Genomic DNA, 15,613 nt, shown 5'->3' with positions numbered 1-15,613 from the left:
AAAGACTAGGTTCGCAATAAAATCCACCTGTGTGAATGAGCCCTCAGGGTACGTACATAGGTGCGTAATTTGCTGTAGATTTTCCTACCCATTCAAGTTGTTTTAATCAGCAGCAGTAATATCTGCAGCAAATTATGCAAATGTGAACATACCCAATAAAGGGAAACTGACAGTTGGTTCTCCCAATACACAAGGTTATAGGGCAGATGTATTACTTACATAAGTTATGGTCTTTTTTGCTAGTAAGCTGATCTGGTCTTTTGAGCAATAAAGGCAGGAGCCAGCTCTCAGAGTTTCCCTGTCTCCTTCCTCTGTGCCGTGTCTGCGCTATGCTATACTAAGAGAATGCTAAGGTGGGCACAGGCTCTCGTGTCATTAGGGCGTGAAAGTGAGCATTTATGCACTCTATTGTGCATAGAACCAGATTAGCTTACTAGCACTACAACCAGAAAGCCAATTCATGTAAGTGATACAACAGTTTACTCAGGGTTACAGGCACTATAACCCTGTGTATTGGGTTTACTGCAGGTGAATCAGCTGTCCGTTTCCCTTTCAGCTCCATTTACCAAAGAAAAATGCATATTTTGATAAAAAATCTATATTTCAGTGTGAACAGCAAAAAAAAAAAAAAAAAAAAAATTACCTTTTGGATGAATTTCTCAACACTCTGAACAACATGCTTGTAGAACTGAAAGGAAAAATTGTATTAAAATTTGTTTTAAGAAATCACAACAGATGTCACTTGCAAAAAGGTGGAAATTGAGACAAATTTAACAAAACAAAAATGCAGTATTCATTTATGATGGCCGTTTGTTTCTTGTTTTGCAAACAGTACTGAAACACAAACATTAAAGGAGTACTACGGGATGGGAAAATTGCCCTACATACTGCCAGCAGTAAAAAAAATAAAGAGAGACATACCTTCCTTCGCTCCTTTGGTGCCTCCAGTAACCCACCTGCTGCCGGGGCCGAAAACATCACACTGCCGCTCAGCCAATCGCCGGCCGAGTCGTGACTTCGCTGCGGCCGGTGATTGGCTGAGTGCAGTCTGACTCGCCGACCACCAGCAACCAGGAAGAGGATCGAGGCGGTGACCGGAGTGGGTTACCGGAGGCACCAAGGGAGCGAAGGAAGGTATGTATCTCTATTTTTTTTACTGCCGGCAGTATGGAGGACAATTTTTCCATCCTGGAGTATTCCTTTAATCAAGGTGGTGTGGCTATACAGCTTGTGATGCAACAAATATATCAACCCTTCCAGGCAGGGCACGATAATAGTACAGTGTAGGGAATGAGTACTTTTCCCCACAGGCTATACTATTACAAAGCAGAGGTGACATAAGCTCAGAGGCTGGGATCACAGAGTCAAGTGTAACATATAGCTCACACCCAGCTGCAACGTCCAGGAATATTTAATTATGCCAGTCAATTATAACCTGTTAAATGACATAATCAATACTGATCAAGGCATTTAAGTGGTTTTGTAGTGGGAAGAGATACTTTATCAAAGTAAAAGAAGCAGTAGAGCCCCTCATAGAACAGTGCTTTAGCTTTATTGTAAATATCCTCATGGTGCTGCCTCTAGATATTGTAAAGGATAGCACAAGTAATTACAACGAGAGAAAATAGAAAAGCCTGGGTGCGTGGTGTAAGCTAATGCAGTCTCAATACTGTATCTCTTTAAACAACTTTTATTTAATGTAAATAATTGCTTCCATGATAAAGCCAAACAAAGCCTCTTCTTCAGATGTCATATAGCATATAGTATTGTTTGGTTCGTCACTCTGCGAGTCCGCTGTTCAATTAAATTGACCCGATGGTGGTTATGCTCCACAGATCCAGGTTCCCCTTTATTCTCTCGTGAATTACAGTTGGAGAATGCACATTTATATATTGTGGATATGTCTGAGATGGGAAAACTCCTTTTAGCGTTTAATAACTTGTTCCTTTTTTGGAGACAAATCAATATTTTTTTAATAAACTTTATTAGCAGAAAGTATAAATGTACAAAATGGATGACATGCATTACAAAAGTAGCATGTAAGTACACAAGAGGAAGGCAGATATCAAATCACAGTTGCAGATAAAAATAAAAAAAAAAAGCCTTTTTTTGTAAAAAGAAGTACAACTACAAACCTCACTGAACCACAATTTAAATAATTTGGAAAACATTTTATTTAATTTTTTTAAATCAACTGGTGCTATAAAGTTAAACAGATTTGTAAATTCCTTCTATGTAAATATCTTAATCTTTCCAGTACTTATCAGCTGCTGTATGCTCCACAGGAAGTTCTTTTATTTTTGAATTTCCTTTCTGTCTGACCACAGTGCTCTCTGCTGACACCTCTGACCATGTCAGGAACTGTCCAGAGTACAAGCAAATCCCCATAGCAAACCTCTCCTTTTCCAGACATGGACAGAGGTGTCGGCAGAGAGCACTGTGGTCAGACAGAAAGGGAAAAAAAAAAAAAAAAAGGACTTCCTCTGTAGTATACAGCAGCTGATAAGTACTGGAAGGGTTAAGATTTTAAATAGAAGTAATTTACATATCTGTTTAACTTTCTGGCACTAGTTGATTTAAAAATAATGTTTTCCAGTGGAGTACCCCTATAAGTACATGTACATCAATGTTCTGATTGTGTGTATCTAGTACATTAAAAGCTGGTTCTAATGTGTTATGAAAAGTGAGACATTAGGATATATTGGAAAGCTATAAGTTAAGTTTTCCTTTGAAAGAGCCATTTCTACACTATTGATAATAGTGTTCGATTTAAACAGAAATGGACTCTTGAGAAGCAAAATACACGGTGTTACCTTTAAGGCTTTAATTGCAGACTTCGTGATCTGTGTCATTTTAGCCTTGGAAATCGGAGGCTTGTAATCATTTAGCGAGTATAGCTGAAAAGACAAAATCAAAGGAATTATAAACATCACAAAATGCTAAACTGATTAAATTACAGGAAACATATCAGTCAAAGGATGTGATCCCACTCGGTAAGTTTTTTGGGCAACTGCAGTGTTTGAGCCACAGCCAGAAGGAAGGAGAAGTATTTTCTTTATATTTCTCATTCCCTTTGAATCCACTTTTGGCTCAAAATCTTCAGTGGCAGTTTTCAAAGCACTACTATGCAGGACAATTGCTGCTAGGATTCCGCCTGTGAAATAAGCCTTGGTAGGATGGCCAATGCTTTGTTTACTGCTGCTTCAATACAAACATGTGCTAGAGAAGGTTATTGCTTGGCAGAGATGCTCTGTGTTTGCTGTGTTTATTTCATGTCTAAGCAGATACATGTACATGAGAAAATTACTGGTGGGGGTGGGGGGTGTTCTAAAGACAAACTAAACATGAATACTGTTGGGGAAGGGGTATTAGCTCTGCTAGAAATACTGACCACAACACAAAAAGCGGCCCAGTAAGGAGCCTCTCAGACGAGCCAGAGGGGGAGGCATTGCAGGACGCCACTGTCTTCAGCCACAATCAGTCTATCCAAAATGGGCCGCCCGCTGTGCTCTTTGTGGCTGGAAGAGGGCCCATGTATGGCGTTTAAAAAGGGAGCCTTTTTTCAGTTTTAAAGTTTCAGTCAAGTGCTGAATAGCTACTAGTTACCTATAGTTTGGAAAACATTGCTCTAGACTTTCTAATGTGTACAGGAGACACCCACCTTTCCTGCAATGGCAGATGTCACGGGAAAGAGTGTGTTGTATTTTCTTCCCTCATGTGATGAGCAGCTCTCTGACAGCAGCTTACTCTAGTGTCGCCACTGAACATGCATTCTTGACATACTTCTGGTGAAGTCAGGATGGAGAAGTGTTTATCCATCTTGTATCTATTTTGTGTATGGCCCCAAGAAAAGGGCATGACCTCAGCTAAGACACCCACTAGGAAACAGAGTTGTTGGAGGGCTGCACACAATGGGGAAAATTGATTATTAGCGCAGATATCTGACCGTTGCCTGTGGTGTAAGTGTGTGGTTTTCCAGATTTCTGAGCAAAATTATGTTATGCATGTCACTACGTAAATTTGCGCAGATGACAGGAAGACCTAGGTAGTGCAAAAAGGGTAATACACACACACACACACACTCGTACGCCAGCTGGTCACTGAAATCAGTGCATTTGCTAACCACGCCCCCTGGAAGCACACAACAACTAAAATGACGATGTCAAAGCAGACATAAATCTAGTACAAAATCAGATGATAATTTCATTTAAAGTCAGTGTGCAAAACAATAACACACAGTGCCAGTTTGTAAATTCCTCCCAAAGTGCTTATTCCTTGCATATAACATTATGATGCAAAATGCAAGAGGCCATGTGCCCTATATGTATACAACTCAATACCGGTGTTATAGACAAAAACACCCTTTAAAATTGCTGTGACAATCAGAGGACTTCAGTATGCCAGAAAAGGAGCAGCTAGGACTGGATAGCTCCTTTTTTGGCTCATATTGAAGAGCCGTGAACAGAAACACACCAGGATGTCCATAAGCCCTATAATGGTAAAAGGGAAGAGGTTTTCTTCATAAGACAACCCCTTATGAGGACAAAGAGGACCTGTACCCAATCCCAAAAAATGTTGGTTTTATTTTCAATAATTAGCTTAGGTCCTGATCACACTGCTTTTTACAGTACTTTGATAAGCTCTAGCGCTCCTAAAATATGAGGGTTATAAGGGTTTATAATTTGACAATTGAGAGAATAGTCAGATGGGCGTGAACTTAAGTTTAGTAAACAGAGTGAATATCAGGTAATTATACAGTCAGTCCTGTCTTCAGATTGTGTGGGGTATTACAACTTGGCTCCATTCACTTCAATGAAACTGAACTGCAATTTTACACACAGCCATGTGTGGTGCTGTTTTTCGAAGTAAGCAGCCATGTTTTTCTTATCCTGGATAACCCCTTTTAGTTATGCCCCCTTTGCTGAGGCAACACTGTTTTTGTCAGATGTGATGGACATAAATATATAAAAAGTCTAATGAAATTATAAAAGTTGTGTAAGACTTTGCCAGAATTGTGGTGCATTTGCCATAGTAAATCTGTCAAAGTTATATAAAAAACAAAAAAAAAACAAAAAAAAAAAAGCCAGAATTGCAGTTTTTTGGGTCCCCGTACATCACAGACAATATACAGAATAAAAAGTTATTTTCAAAACTTTCTACCTCAAAATGCTACCATTAAAAAATACAACTCAATGCGCAAAAAGGAGAGCTCACCAAGCTAAGTAGACAAAAAAAAATTATTAGACCCATATGAGGGCTTGTTTTTATGGTCCACCAATTGTACTTTGTGATGACTCATTTTACCAAAAAATCTACAGCGAAATAAAAAAAAAATATTTCTGTGACAAAATTGGAAACAAAACTTTTTTTTTACCATGCATTGCATTTCCAGTTATCTTAATTCTGTAGGTCCATGTTCATTAAAAAATTTTTTTTTAACCTTTTGGAGAGAAAATCAGTACTCTTATAATTGTCCTTTTTTGACCCCTATAAGACTTTTGTTGTTCTGTATACAGGGCTGTTCGATGGCCTTATTTTTTGCGGCATGATGTGGTTTTTTTCTGTAACATTTTTGTTTTGATGGGACCTTTAAAGAGTCACATCCCACAAAAAAAAAAAGAACCTGTTATATGTTACTTAGTACCTAATCCTGATCGTGTACATATAAGTTTTATGCCTCTATCACTGATCTTTCACTAAAAATAGCATATTACAGCTGCTATATGTCTTTTCCATCTTCCCAAAGGGAGGGAGCGTGTCCCTCTCTCGTCTGCACTGTGATGACTCCTCTCCCTCCCTCACTCACTCTGCTGACTCACTGCTCTTGGAGGGAGCCTGGCTGTACTCTACCACCAAAGAGCGTATAACTTACATTTTCCTAAATAAGTGCAAATGTTTAGTGCTAAAAGTACAGTGTTTTTTTTTATACATACATTTTCTGTTCCTTTGGGGGGGGGAGGGGGGTTATAAAATTGATTAAGCACATGACAGGTACTCTAATATTCCAGACTAATTACAGCTAGGTAAGTTCTTATACTGTACTAGGTCTTAAAATAAAAAAAACTATAATATTTATTTAACTTTTTTATCACTTTAATTTTTTCCCTCCCCACCTTCCACAAGCCATAATTGTTTGAATTTTTGTTCATATAGCTAGATATTTTTTGCAGGACAAGTAGTACTTTTTAATTGCACCTTTTCTTTTACCACATAATGTAATACAAAACAAAAAAAACATGATTATGATACCCAATTTATATACGCTTTGTTTTATTTTACTACTAAAAAAACAAAACAAAAACAAAAAACCTTAACCGCATAAGGACTCTCAGATTTAAAATTTTACACTCATTTTTTTTCCTCCTCACCTTCTAAAAATCATAACCCTTTTTATTACCCACCTTTATGAGGGCTTGATTTTAAGCAAATTTTACTTTGTAATGAAATCATTTATTTTATCCCCAAATTTATGGCGGAACCAAAAAAGAATTATTTGTGGGGCAAAAGTGCACTTTTTAGTAAAAATGACAAATCACCTTTATTGTGTTTTTTTTTTTTTTTTTTTTTTTTTAACATCTTGATTCTCAATTATACCTTTTTGTACAAAAATTAGCATGTTTAAAATTGTCTTCTACCCCTATAACTTTTAATTTTCCGCAGTGATGTGTGAGGGCTGATTTTCTTGCCCTGTGATCTTTAGTGTTTATCGGTACCATTTTTGTTTTGATGAGACTTTGTGATTGCTTTTTATAAAACAAAATGTTATTGACTGTGCAGCTTAACGTTATATTTGTTATATTTCGGACATTTATGCACGCCGCGATACCACATATGCATATGTTTATTTATGTTTCCATAAAAAAGTTATAGGGGGTCAGAATATTGCACATTTATTTTTTTATTAAAAAAATTTATAAAAAAGCTTGACTTCGAAGAAAAAAAAAAGAGTTAAATAATACAAAAGCTATGTAAATATGTGGAACGTTATAAAATTGAATTGACCCACAGACTAAAGATAATATGTCAATCGTTTTGTAAGGGGCACTGCATAAAAAAGGGAGGTTCCACCCGCAATTCCGCTAAATTTAAAGGCAGGTCTTAAATTTTGTGGAATACAGAATGTGGAATTGGCGTGGTGGAAATTCTGCTGTGTGAATGGTCAGCGGAATCCCGTTGAAGTAAATTTTCATGGAATTCCATACGGAAACTCCACCACGTGAACATGGCCTTAGAGTTGATTCTACAGGGAGAGGGGTGCTGAGCTCTGTTGTGAATAGTGGTGGATCCAGTGTTCTCTCTCTCTCTTACTGTGTCACATCTTACTGTAATCCTGTCTGTGATGAGAAGAAAGGCATTACTGGTATATGATCTGTACAGAACAGAAGGTCTTGGCTTAGTTTTAAGACTAGTGGCCCAAATTAAAAAAGCTAGATTTCATAATTATTTTAACCCCTTAAGGACCAGGCCAATTTTGGCCTTAAGGACGCAGCCAATTTTATTTTTGCATTTTCATTTTTGACTCCTTACCGTCTAAGAATCATAACTCTTATATTTTCATACATGGACCCATATGAGGGCTTGTTTTTTGCATCATCAATATTTCTTTGTAATGACCTCACTAATTTTTCCATAAAATGTACGGCGCAACCAAAAAATTATTATTTATGTGGGGAAATTGAAAAGAAAACCGCAATTGATCAAATTTTGGAAGGTTTTGTTTTCCCCCTGTACACTTTACAGTAAAAATTACATGTTTTCTTTATTCTGTGGGTCAATACGATTAAAATGATTTATTTATTTTTTTACGCCTTTTGGGGGGGGGGGGGTAAAATTTTTCAAGTTTGTTAAACTTTTTTTTTTTACACTTTTTATGTCCCCATAGGGGACTATTTATGGCAATGGTTTGGTTGCTAATACTGTTCAGTGCTATGCACTTCTGCTCAATCTCAGGCCAGAGCAGAAGACCCCTGGAGACCGCTGGAGGCAGGTGAGGGGACCTCCGGCCCCCATGCTGGACAATCGGATCCCCGCGGCAGCGCTGCAGGTGATCCGATCATCCATTTTAAGTGCCGCACTGCCGCAGATGCCGTGACCTGTATTGATCTGAGGTGTTAATGGTGGACATCAGCACGATCGTTGATGTCTGCCATTACCGGCGGGTCCCTGGCTGCTGACAGCAGCCGGGACCTGACGTGCATGATGCGGTCCGGTGCTCGCGGTCATGCACATGACGTAAATGTACGTCATGGTGCGCCAAGCACCACCACACCATGATGTACATTTACGTCCATTGTCTTTAAGAGGTTAAAATCGTAAAATGGAAAATTAGGAAAAAAGCATTAAAAATACTTAAAAATCATAGTTAACCTAACTTGATTTAACCCCTTAAGGACGGACGTATTTTTTACCTCAATGACGAGGCTTTTTTTTTTTTTTATTTCACATGTACGGTATCTCTTCAAATGGTAATCATTTTAGAACGCTTTTTCTGAGCGGAGCGATTCTGAGATTGCTTTTTCGTGACATATTGTACTTTATATAAGTGGTGCATTTTTGTTGACACATGCAGCATTTTTTGTGAAAAACTTCAAAATATTGTGAAAAACTGGAAAATTTCTGGGGGTCTTTTTTTTCATGGCATACACTGTGCGGTAAAAGTGATGTTATATTTATTCTGTGGGTCAGTACGATTATGGCGATACCCATTTTATATAGCTTTCTATGTTCTGTTTCCTTTTCTGAGCAAAACATTTTTTCTGCCATTCATTTTCCAACAGCTGTAACTTTTTTATTGAATAAGGGCTTATTTTTTGCGGGATGAGCTGTACTTTTTATTGGTATAATTTTTGTGCTAACTTTTGATCTTTTTTATTCCGCTATTTGTACCAAAATTGGCTGTCCACTTTGCGATTTGTCAGCCATTTATACAGTACACTGCTCCATATGCCATGACAACTGGACACCACAACCACCATGATCAGCCATTTGTCAGGACCGACAACCAGCACATAAATGCTTAGATGATGTGGTAATTTAAAGATTATGTCTCATCCCAGCCGCTGATGGTGGGTGTCACCTGCAGTTAGTAGCCACCACGGGCCATGTTTGAAATGGGCTCAGCTTCTAACCCAGCTCTATAAACACTGGCCCGTACTAGTATGTCAAGTGTCAGGAATGGGTTACTGGAAAAAGAAAAACGGAACACGCACAAATAGAATAATGTTTATGTTGCACAAATCTTCACTTGCATCATTGTCAGCCCCACATCCCTTGTTTACACAGGGAGATGTGCAGCAGATGAAGCAGTAATTGTAATGACTTAAAGGGGTACTCCAGTGGAATCAGAATTTCCGTAGCAGAAACGTCTGATGTGGAAATTCTGCCGTGTGAACAGTGCAGCAGAATCCTATTGAAATCAATAGGACTCTGCTGCTGCGCAATGCCTGTACAGAATACTCTGTGCGGACATTCCGCACAAATTCAGCCGTTACAACATACCCTAAGCCCTTGCACAACTCTGTCAGCCAAAAACGACAAAAGATACAGCTTTTACAATATGGTAAAACAAAAGGAAAACTAGTGGTGGGCAATATACCGGTTCATACCGGTGTGTTTTTCTATTTTTATGATATGAATGTTTCATATGCCGCAATATTGGTAAGTGTATACCCTGGTGGGGACAGAGGGCATACCTGTACGCTGTGGCTCCGCGTCATAGCGGATCGGGCCAGGCAACTAGCAATGGCCAGGACCCGTGACTAATAGCGCACGGCACTCGCGGTGCTGCGCGCTATTAACCCTTTAGACGCAGTGTTCAAAGTTGATCGCCGTGTCTAAACTGAAAGCTTATCAGTGCCAGCTAGCTCAGTGGGCTGTTCGGGACCGTCGCGGCAAAATCACGGTGTCTCGAACAGCTGGAGGACATGAGGAGGGTCCCCCTACCTTCCTTCTACATGTCCGATCGCCGAATGACTGCTCCGTGCCCGAGATCCAGGCAGGAGCAGTCAAGCAGCAGAATCATTGATCAATGTATGGGATAATAGGGGATAACAATGATCAAAGTAAAAGATCAGTGTAAGCAATGTTATAGCCCTCTATGGGGGCTTTAACATTGCAAAAAATAAAAATAAAAGTTAATAAAAATCATTTAACCCTTCCCTTAATAAAAGTCAGAATCACCCCCTTTTCTCATTTTAAAAATGAAATTAAAATGAAATTAAATAAAAAATTCCCATAAAAAAAAAAAAAATACTGTTAAATACCGTGAAAAATAAAAAATAAAATACTGTGATATACATTTTTGGTCCTACCGCCCAGCACTAAGGAAAACATAAAAAAAAATTATATAAATTGTACCAACCCACAGAATAATAATTCTTCATTGATATAGTGCACACAGATTCAGCAGCGCTGGACACTAAAGTTGGAGCACTCTAAATTCACATATCAGTAAGTTTAGAGTGTGGGAGGAAACCCGCACAAAAAGCGAGAACATACAAACTCGTGCAGATGTTGTCCTTGGTGGGGATTTAAACCTTAGATCCTGCGCATCACTACTAACCAAGATAAAATGTCATTAATACTGCACAGGAATACCATGGGAAAAATTGGATATTTTTTAATGAAAACTTCAAAAAAACATATATATCCTATAATAGTATCAACAAACACTACAGCTTATTCCGCAAAAAAATAAAAAAAATCATCTTACAGCTCTGTCGATCGAAAATGGTACTTGACAATCACCATAATAAATAGAAGGTTCCCAAATCTACACTGGGCTCATAAATTCTTGAGGCCTGTGTCAAGCAGCAAACTAGGGTCACACATGGGATGTCTAAAAATAGCAGATTTAGGGTATGTTGACACTACGTAATTCCCGCGGAATTCCGCGAACGGAATTATGCGCTGAGAACATAAACATCAGTGTGAATGGGTCTTCGGCGAGACCCGTTCACACTGCGGAATTTAAGCGGCGGACAATTCCGTCGCTGAAATTGTTCCAAGCAAAGAAAGAACATGTTCATTCTTTGCGCAGAAGTCCGCGAACACTGCATGGCTGTCAATTGTGATGGCGCAGTGCTGCACGGCGGACCGCCGAAATATTTCAGCGGCGGCCACCAGAATGGAATCTCTGCTCGCGGAATTCTTTGAGCGGAGATTCCGTTCACAATCCGTAGTGTGAACATACCCTTAGAGTAATAAATATTAGGTTTAATTTTTCTGTTGGTAATTGCTGCATTACAGAAAACATTTATTAAAATTGAAAATTTGAAAAAACTTTGACATTTTAAATGGCACCTCCACTTTGCATTCATTCCTGTGAACCACCTAAAGGCTTAAAACTTAAAAATCCTGTAGTGAACACATTCAGGGGTGCAGTCCTAAGAATGGGGTGCTATAAAAAATAAAATTTTTCTAAGCCTACTAACATTCTGAAAAGGTAAAAAGACCACATGATGCCAACATAAAGTGAACATATTGTAAATTGTGATTTGTTAATGTAAATGTCATGATCATCTTTCTTAACCCCTTAAAGGGGTTGCGCGCTGCCCTGCCTTTAGGAGCTCCGCTCGCAGCGGCCGGAGTTTCATTACTTCGAACGCTGTGTGCGGGCTTCCATGTTCGCCGCCGTCCCCTCGTGACGTCACGCCCGCCCCTTCAACCAAAGTCTATGGGAAGGGGGCGCGACCATTTTTCATTTTTGTTTTTTTTTCCTCCTTACCTTCTAAAAATCATAACGCTTTCAATTTTCCACCTACAGACACGAGGGCTTTTTTTCATTTTTTTTTTTTGCACCACCCCAATTTTACTTTGTAATGACATCAATCATTTCACCACAAAATCTACCGCGAAACAGGGAAAAAAATATTTATGGGGCAAAATTGAAAAAATAAATACCGTATATACTCGAGTATAAGCCGAGTTTTTCAGCACGATTTTTCGTGCTGAAAACACCCCCCTCGGCTTATACTCGAGTGAACTCCCCCACCCGCAGTGGTCTTCAACCTGCGGACTTCCAGAGGTTTCAAAACTACAACTCCCAGCAAGCCCGGGCAGCCATCGGCTGTCCGGGCTTGCTGGGAGTTGTAGTTTTGAAACCTCCGGAGGTCCGCAGGTTGAAGACCACTGCGGCCTTCAACATCATCCAGCCCCCTCTCACCCCCTTTAGTTCTGAGTACTCACCTCCGCTCGGCGCTGGTCCGGTCCTGCAGGGCTGTCCGGTGAGGAGGTCGTCCGGTGGGATAGTGGTCCGGGCTGCTATCTTCATCGGGGAGGCCTCTTCTAAGCGCTTCGGGCCCGGCCTCAGAATAGTCACGTTGCCTTGACAACGACGCAGATGCGTCGTTGTTAAGGCAACGGCTCTATTCCGGGCCGGAAGCGCGGAGAAGAGGCGCCCCCGGTGAAGATAGCAGCCCGGACCACCTCCTCACCCGACCACCTCCTTACCGGACAGCCCTGCAGGACCGGACCAGCGCCGAGCGGAGGTGAGTACTCAGAACTAAAGGGGGGTGAGAGGGGGCTGGATGATGTTGAAGGCCGCAGTGGTCTTCCACCTGCGGACCTCCGGAGGTTTCAAAACTACAACTCCCAGCAAGCCCGGACAGCCGATGGCTGCCCGGGCTTGCTGGGAGTTGTAGTTTTGAAACCTCTGGAGGTCCGCATGTTGAAGGCCGCAGTGGTCTTCAACCTGCGGACCTCCGGAGGTTTCAAAACTACAACTCCCAGCAAGCCCGGACAGCCGATGGCTGCCCGGGCTTGCTGGGAGTTGTAGTTTTGAAACCTCTGGAGGTCCGCAGGTTGAAGACCACTGAGGGCGAATGATGAGAAGAGGATGATGAAGGGGGGGGGGGTGTGGGGATGATGAAGGGGGGTGGGGATGATGAAGGGGGGGGGGTGTGGGATGATGACAAGGGGATGATGAAGGGGGGATGTGTGGGATAAGGGGATGTGTGGGATGATGACAAGGGGATGATGAAGGGGGGGGATGTGTGGGATGATGACAAGGGGATGATGAAGGGGGGATGTGTGGGATGATGACAAGGGGATGATGAAGGGGGGATGTGTGGGATGATAAGGGGATGTGTGGGATGATGACAAGGGGATGATGAAGGGGGGATGTGTGGGATGATAAGGGGATGTGTGGGATGATGACAAGGGGATGATGAAGGGGGGATGTGTGGGATGATGACAAGGGGATGATGAGGATGTTAATGACGGGTCTGGATGATGACAGGGGGGGATGAGGTATTTCCCACCCTAGGCTTATACTCGAGTCAATAACTTTTCCTGGGATTTTGGGTTGAAATTAGGGGTCTCGGCTTATACTCGGGTCGGCTTATACTCGAGTATATACGGTACCCCATTTTGTTAATTTTGGGGGCTTCCGTTTCTACGCAGTGCAATTTTCGGTAAAAATTACACTACTTAAAAAAAAATGTATAACTACATGTACCAAAATTTGTATGTTTAAAATTGTCATCTTCTGACCTACCTAACTTTTAAATTTTTCCGCATACGAGGATGAGGGCTCATTTTCCGCGCTGTGATCTGAAGTTTTTAACTGTACAATTTTTGTTTTGATGGGACTTTTTGATCACTTTTTATTCAGTTTTTTAGGGTATTCAAAATGACCAAAAATACTTAATTTTGGACTTTGGAATTTTTTTTACGTATACGCCATTGGCCTTGTGGTTTAATCAATGTTATATTTTTATAGTTCAGACATTTACACATGCGGCGATACCACATATGTTATGTTTATTTTTGTTTACATATATTTATTTTTTTATGGGAAAAGGGGGGTGATTCAAACTTTTATTAGGGAAGGGGTTAAATCCCATTTATTAACTCTTTTTTTTATTTTATTTTTTAACTTTTTACATTTACTTTTTACACTTTACCCATAGGGGACTATTACATGCAAACTTCTGAGTGCATACACTGTTCAATGCTATGCCATAGCAAAGCATTGATCAGTATTATCGTCACTCTGCTGCTCCAGCCTGGATCTCAGGCATGGAGCAGCAGAGTGCCGATTGGAGGCCGCGATTTCACTACAGCGGTCCAGAACAGCCAGACTGATCTGCCAGGAACAATTAACTTTGATCGCTGTGTTGCCGTGTAATTTTGATCACCCCGATCAGTGATGTCCGGCATTAGACACAGGTCCTGGCGGCTGATTGCCGCCTGGACCACCCGGCTATGACGCAGGGTCAGCCCATGACCCCACGTCATAGCAGGGGAGCGGACCAGGGCATACAAGTACACCCTTGGTCCTTAAGGTGTTAAAAGCAGAGAATCTCAATGTGAATTCTTCCAAATTTTAGCAGTTTTGGAATTTTTAATAAATGATAGCTAAAAGGTATTGACCAAAAATTACCACCAACAAAGTACAATGGCCCAGATTTATCAAACTACGTGAGGGTAAAAGTGGAGGAATTTCCCCACAGCAACCAATCACAGCTCAGCTTTCCCTTAACCGGCACTCGAAAAATTACTCCAGTTTTTCACAGTTTTTTTTTTTTTTTAAAGAGTACCCCTTTAAGGGGTTAAAAATCCCTGTGGTGAGATCTACCTACAAAATTTCTTCTTATCTGTACTATTGATCTATGCAAAGTTTGTTCAAATGGCAGTGACTATTTAAGGTCTAATTTTTTTTCTCAGCCTTTGAGCCCACGATGCCTATTTATATTTCTGTGTAATATGCTTCTATTACCTCTGTGTTTTGTCACATATTAATGCAAGGGACCCACACCCAGAAGAGCAAATAGTAAAAGTATTTTTATTTTACTGTTGTCTCTGACCTTTCCCAGTATTTCCATGTGGCCAGTGACAATGGCCCCTATTTATTATTGTATACATGACCTGCTTTTGTAGTTTTGTGCTCCACAAATTGTACCTGCAACAGAATTTGAGGCACAATATACCAAAATAAACCTGCAAACCGCTCAAAACCAAAATAGTGGTGTGCCTGACTAGGGTATGTGATCAATCCAAAAAGGGGCATGTTTTCACAACCCGACCTATTTACTATTTGAAAGCAAAAAAAAGACCCCCAAAATCTGTAACGCAATTTCTCCTGAGTACGGAAATACCCCATATGTGGGCGTAAAATGCTCTGCAGGGGCACAAGGCTCAGGAATGAGAGCGCACTATGTACATCTGAGGCCTTAATTGGTGATTTGCACAGGGGTGGCTGATTTTACAGGGGTTCTGACATAAACGCAAAAAAGTAAAAATCCACATGACACCATTTTGGAAACTAAACCCCTCACGAAACGTAACACCTACAGGTGTTTGACGAATTTTCATTAAAGTTGGATGGGAAAATGAAAAAAATATTTAAAAAAATCACAAATGCTGGTGTTACTTAAATTTTTCATTTTCACAAGAGAAAATAGGGGAAAAAAAGCCCCCCAAAATCTGTAACCCCATTTCTTCTGAGTAAGAACATACACCATACGTGGATGTAAGGTGCTCTGCGGGTGAACTACAATGCTCAGAAGAGAAGGAGCGCCATTGGGATTTTGAAGAGAAATTTTGTCCGGATTTGAAGGCCATGTGTGTTTACAAAGCCCCATAGTGCCAGAACAATGGACCCCCCCACATG

The 15,613-nt window shown here is 40.5% G+C and overlaps 1 protein-coding gene across 2 annotated transcripts in view; it reads right to left on the bottom strand.

The window, feature by feature from the left end:
* The window catches only part of SCAF8 (SR-related CTD associated factor 8), a 137,543-nt gene that overhangs the window by 72,729 nt on the left and 49,201 nt on the right, over positions 1–15,613 (bottom strand). For both annotated transcript variants that reach the window (XM_056567042.1, XM_056567043.1), the window contains 2 exons: positions 2,814–2,897; positions 644–688 (listed from right to left, as the gene is read on the bottom strand). In XM_056567042.1, the coding sequence (XP_056423017.1) occupies positions 644–688; positions 2,814–2,897 (129 nt within the window). The remainder of the gene's footprint in view (positions 1–643; positions 689–2,813; positions 2,898–15,613) is intronic.

Source organism: Hyla sarda, chromosome 3 (genome assembly GCF_029499605.1).
Source record: "Hyla sarda isolate aHylSar1 chromosome 3, aHylSar1.hap1, whole genome shotgun sequence".
NCBI classification, from domain to species: Eukaryota; Metazoa; Chordata; class Amphibia; order Anura; family Hylidae; genus Hyla; species Hyla sarda.
This window is presented reverse-complemented; position numbering and strand designations above follow the sequence as displayed.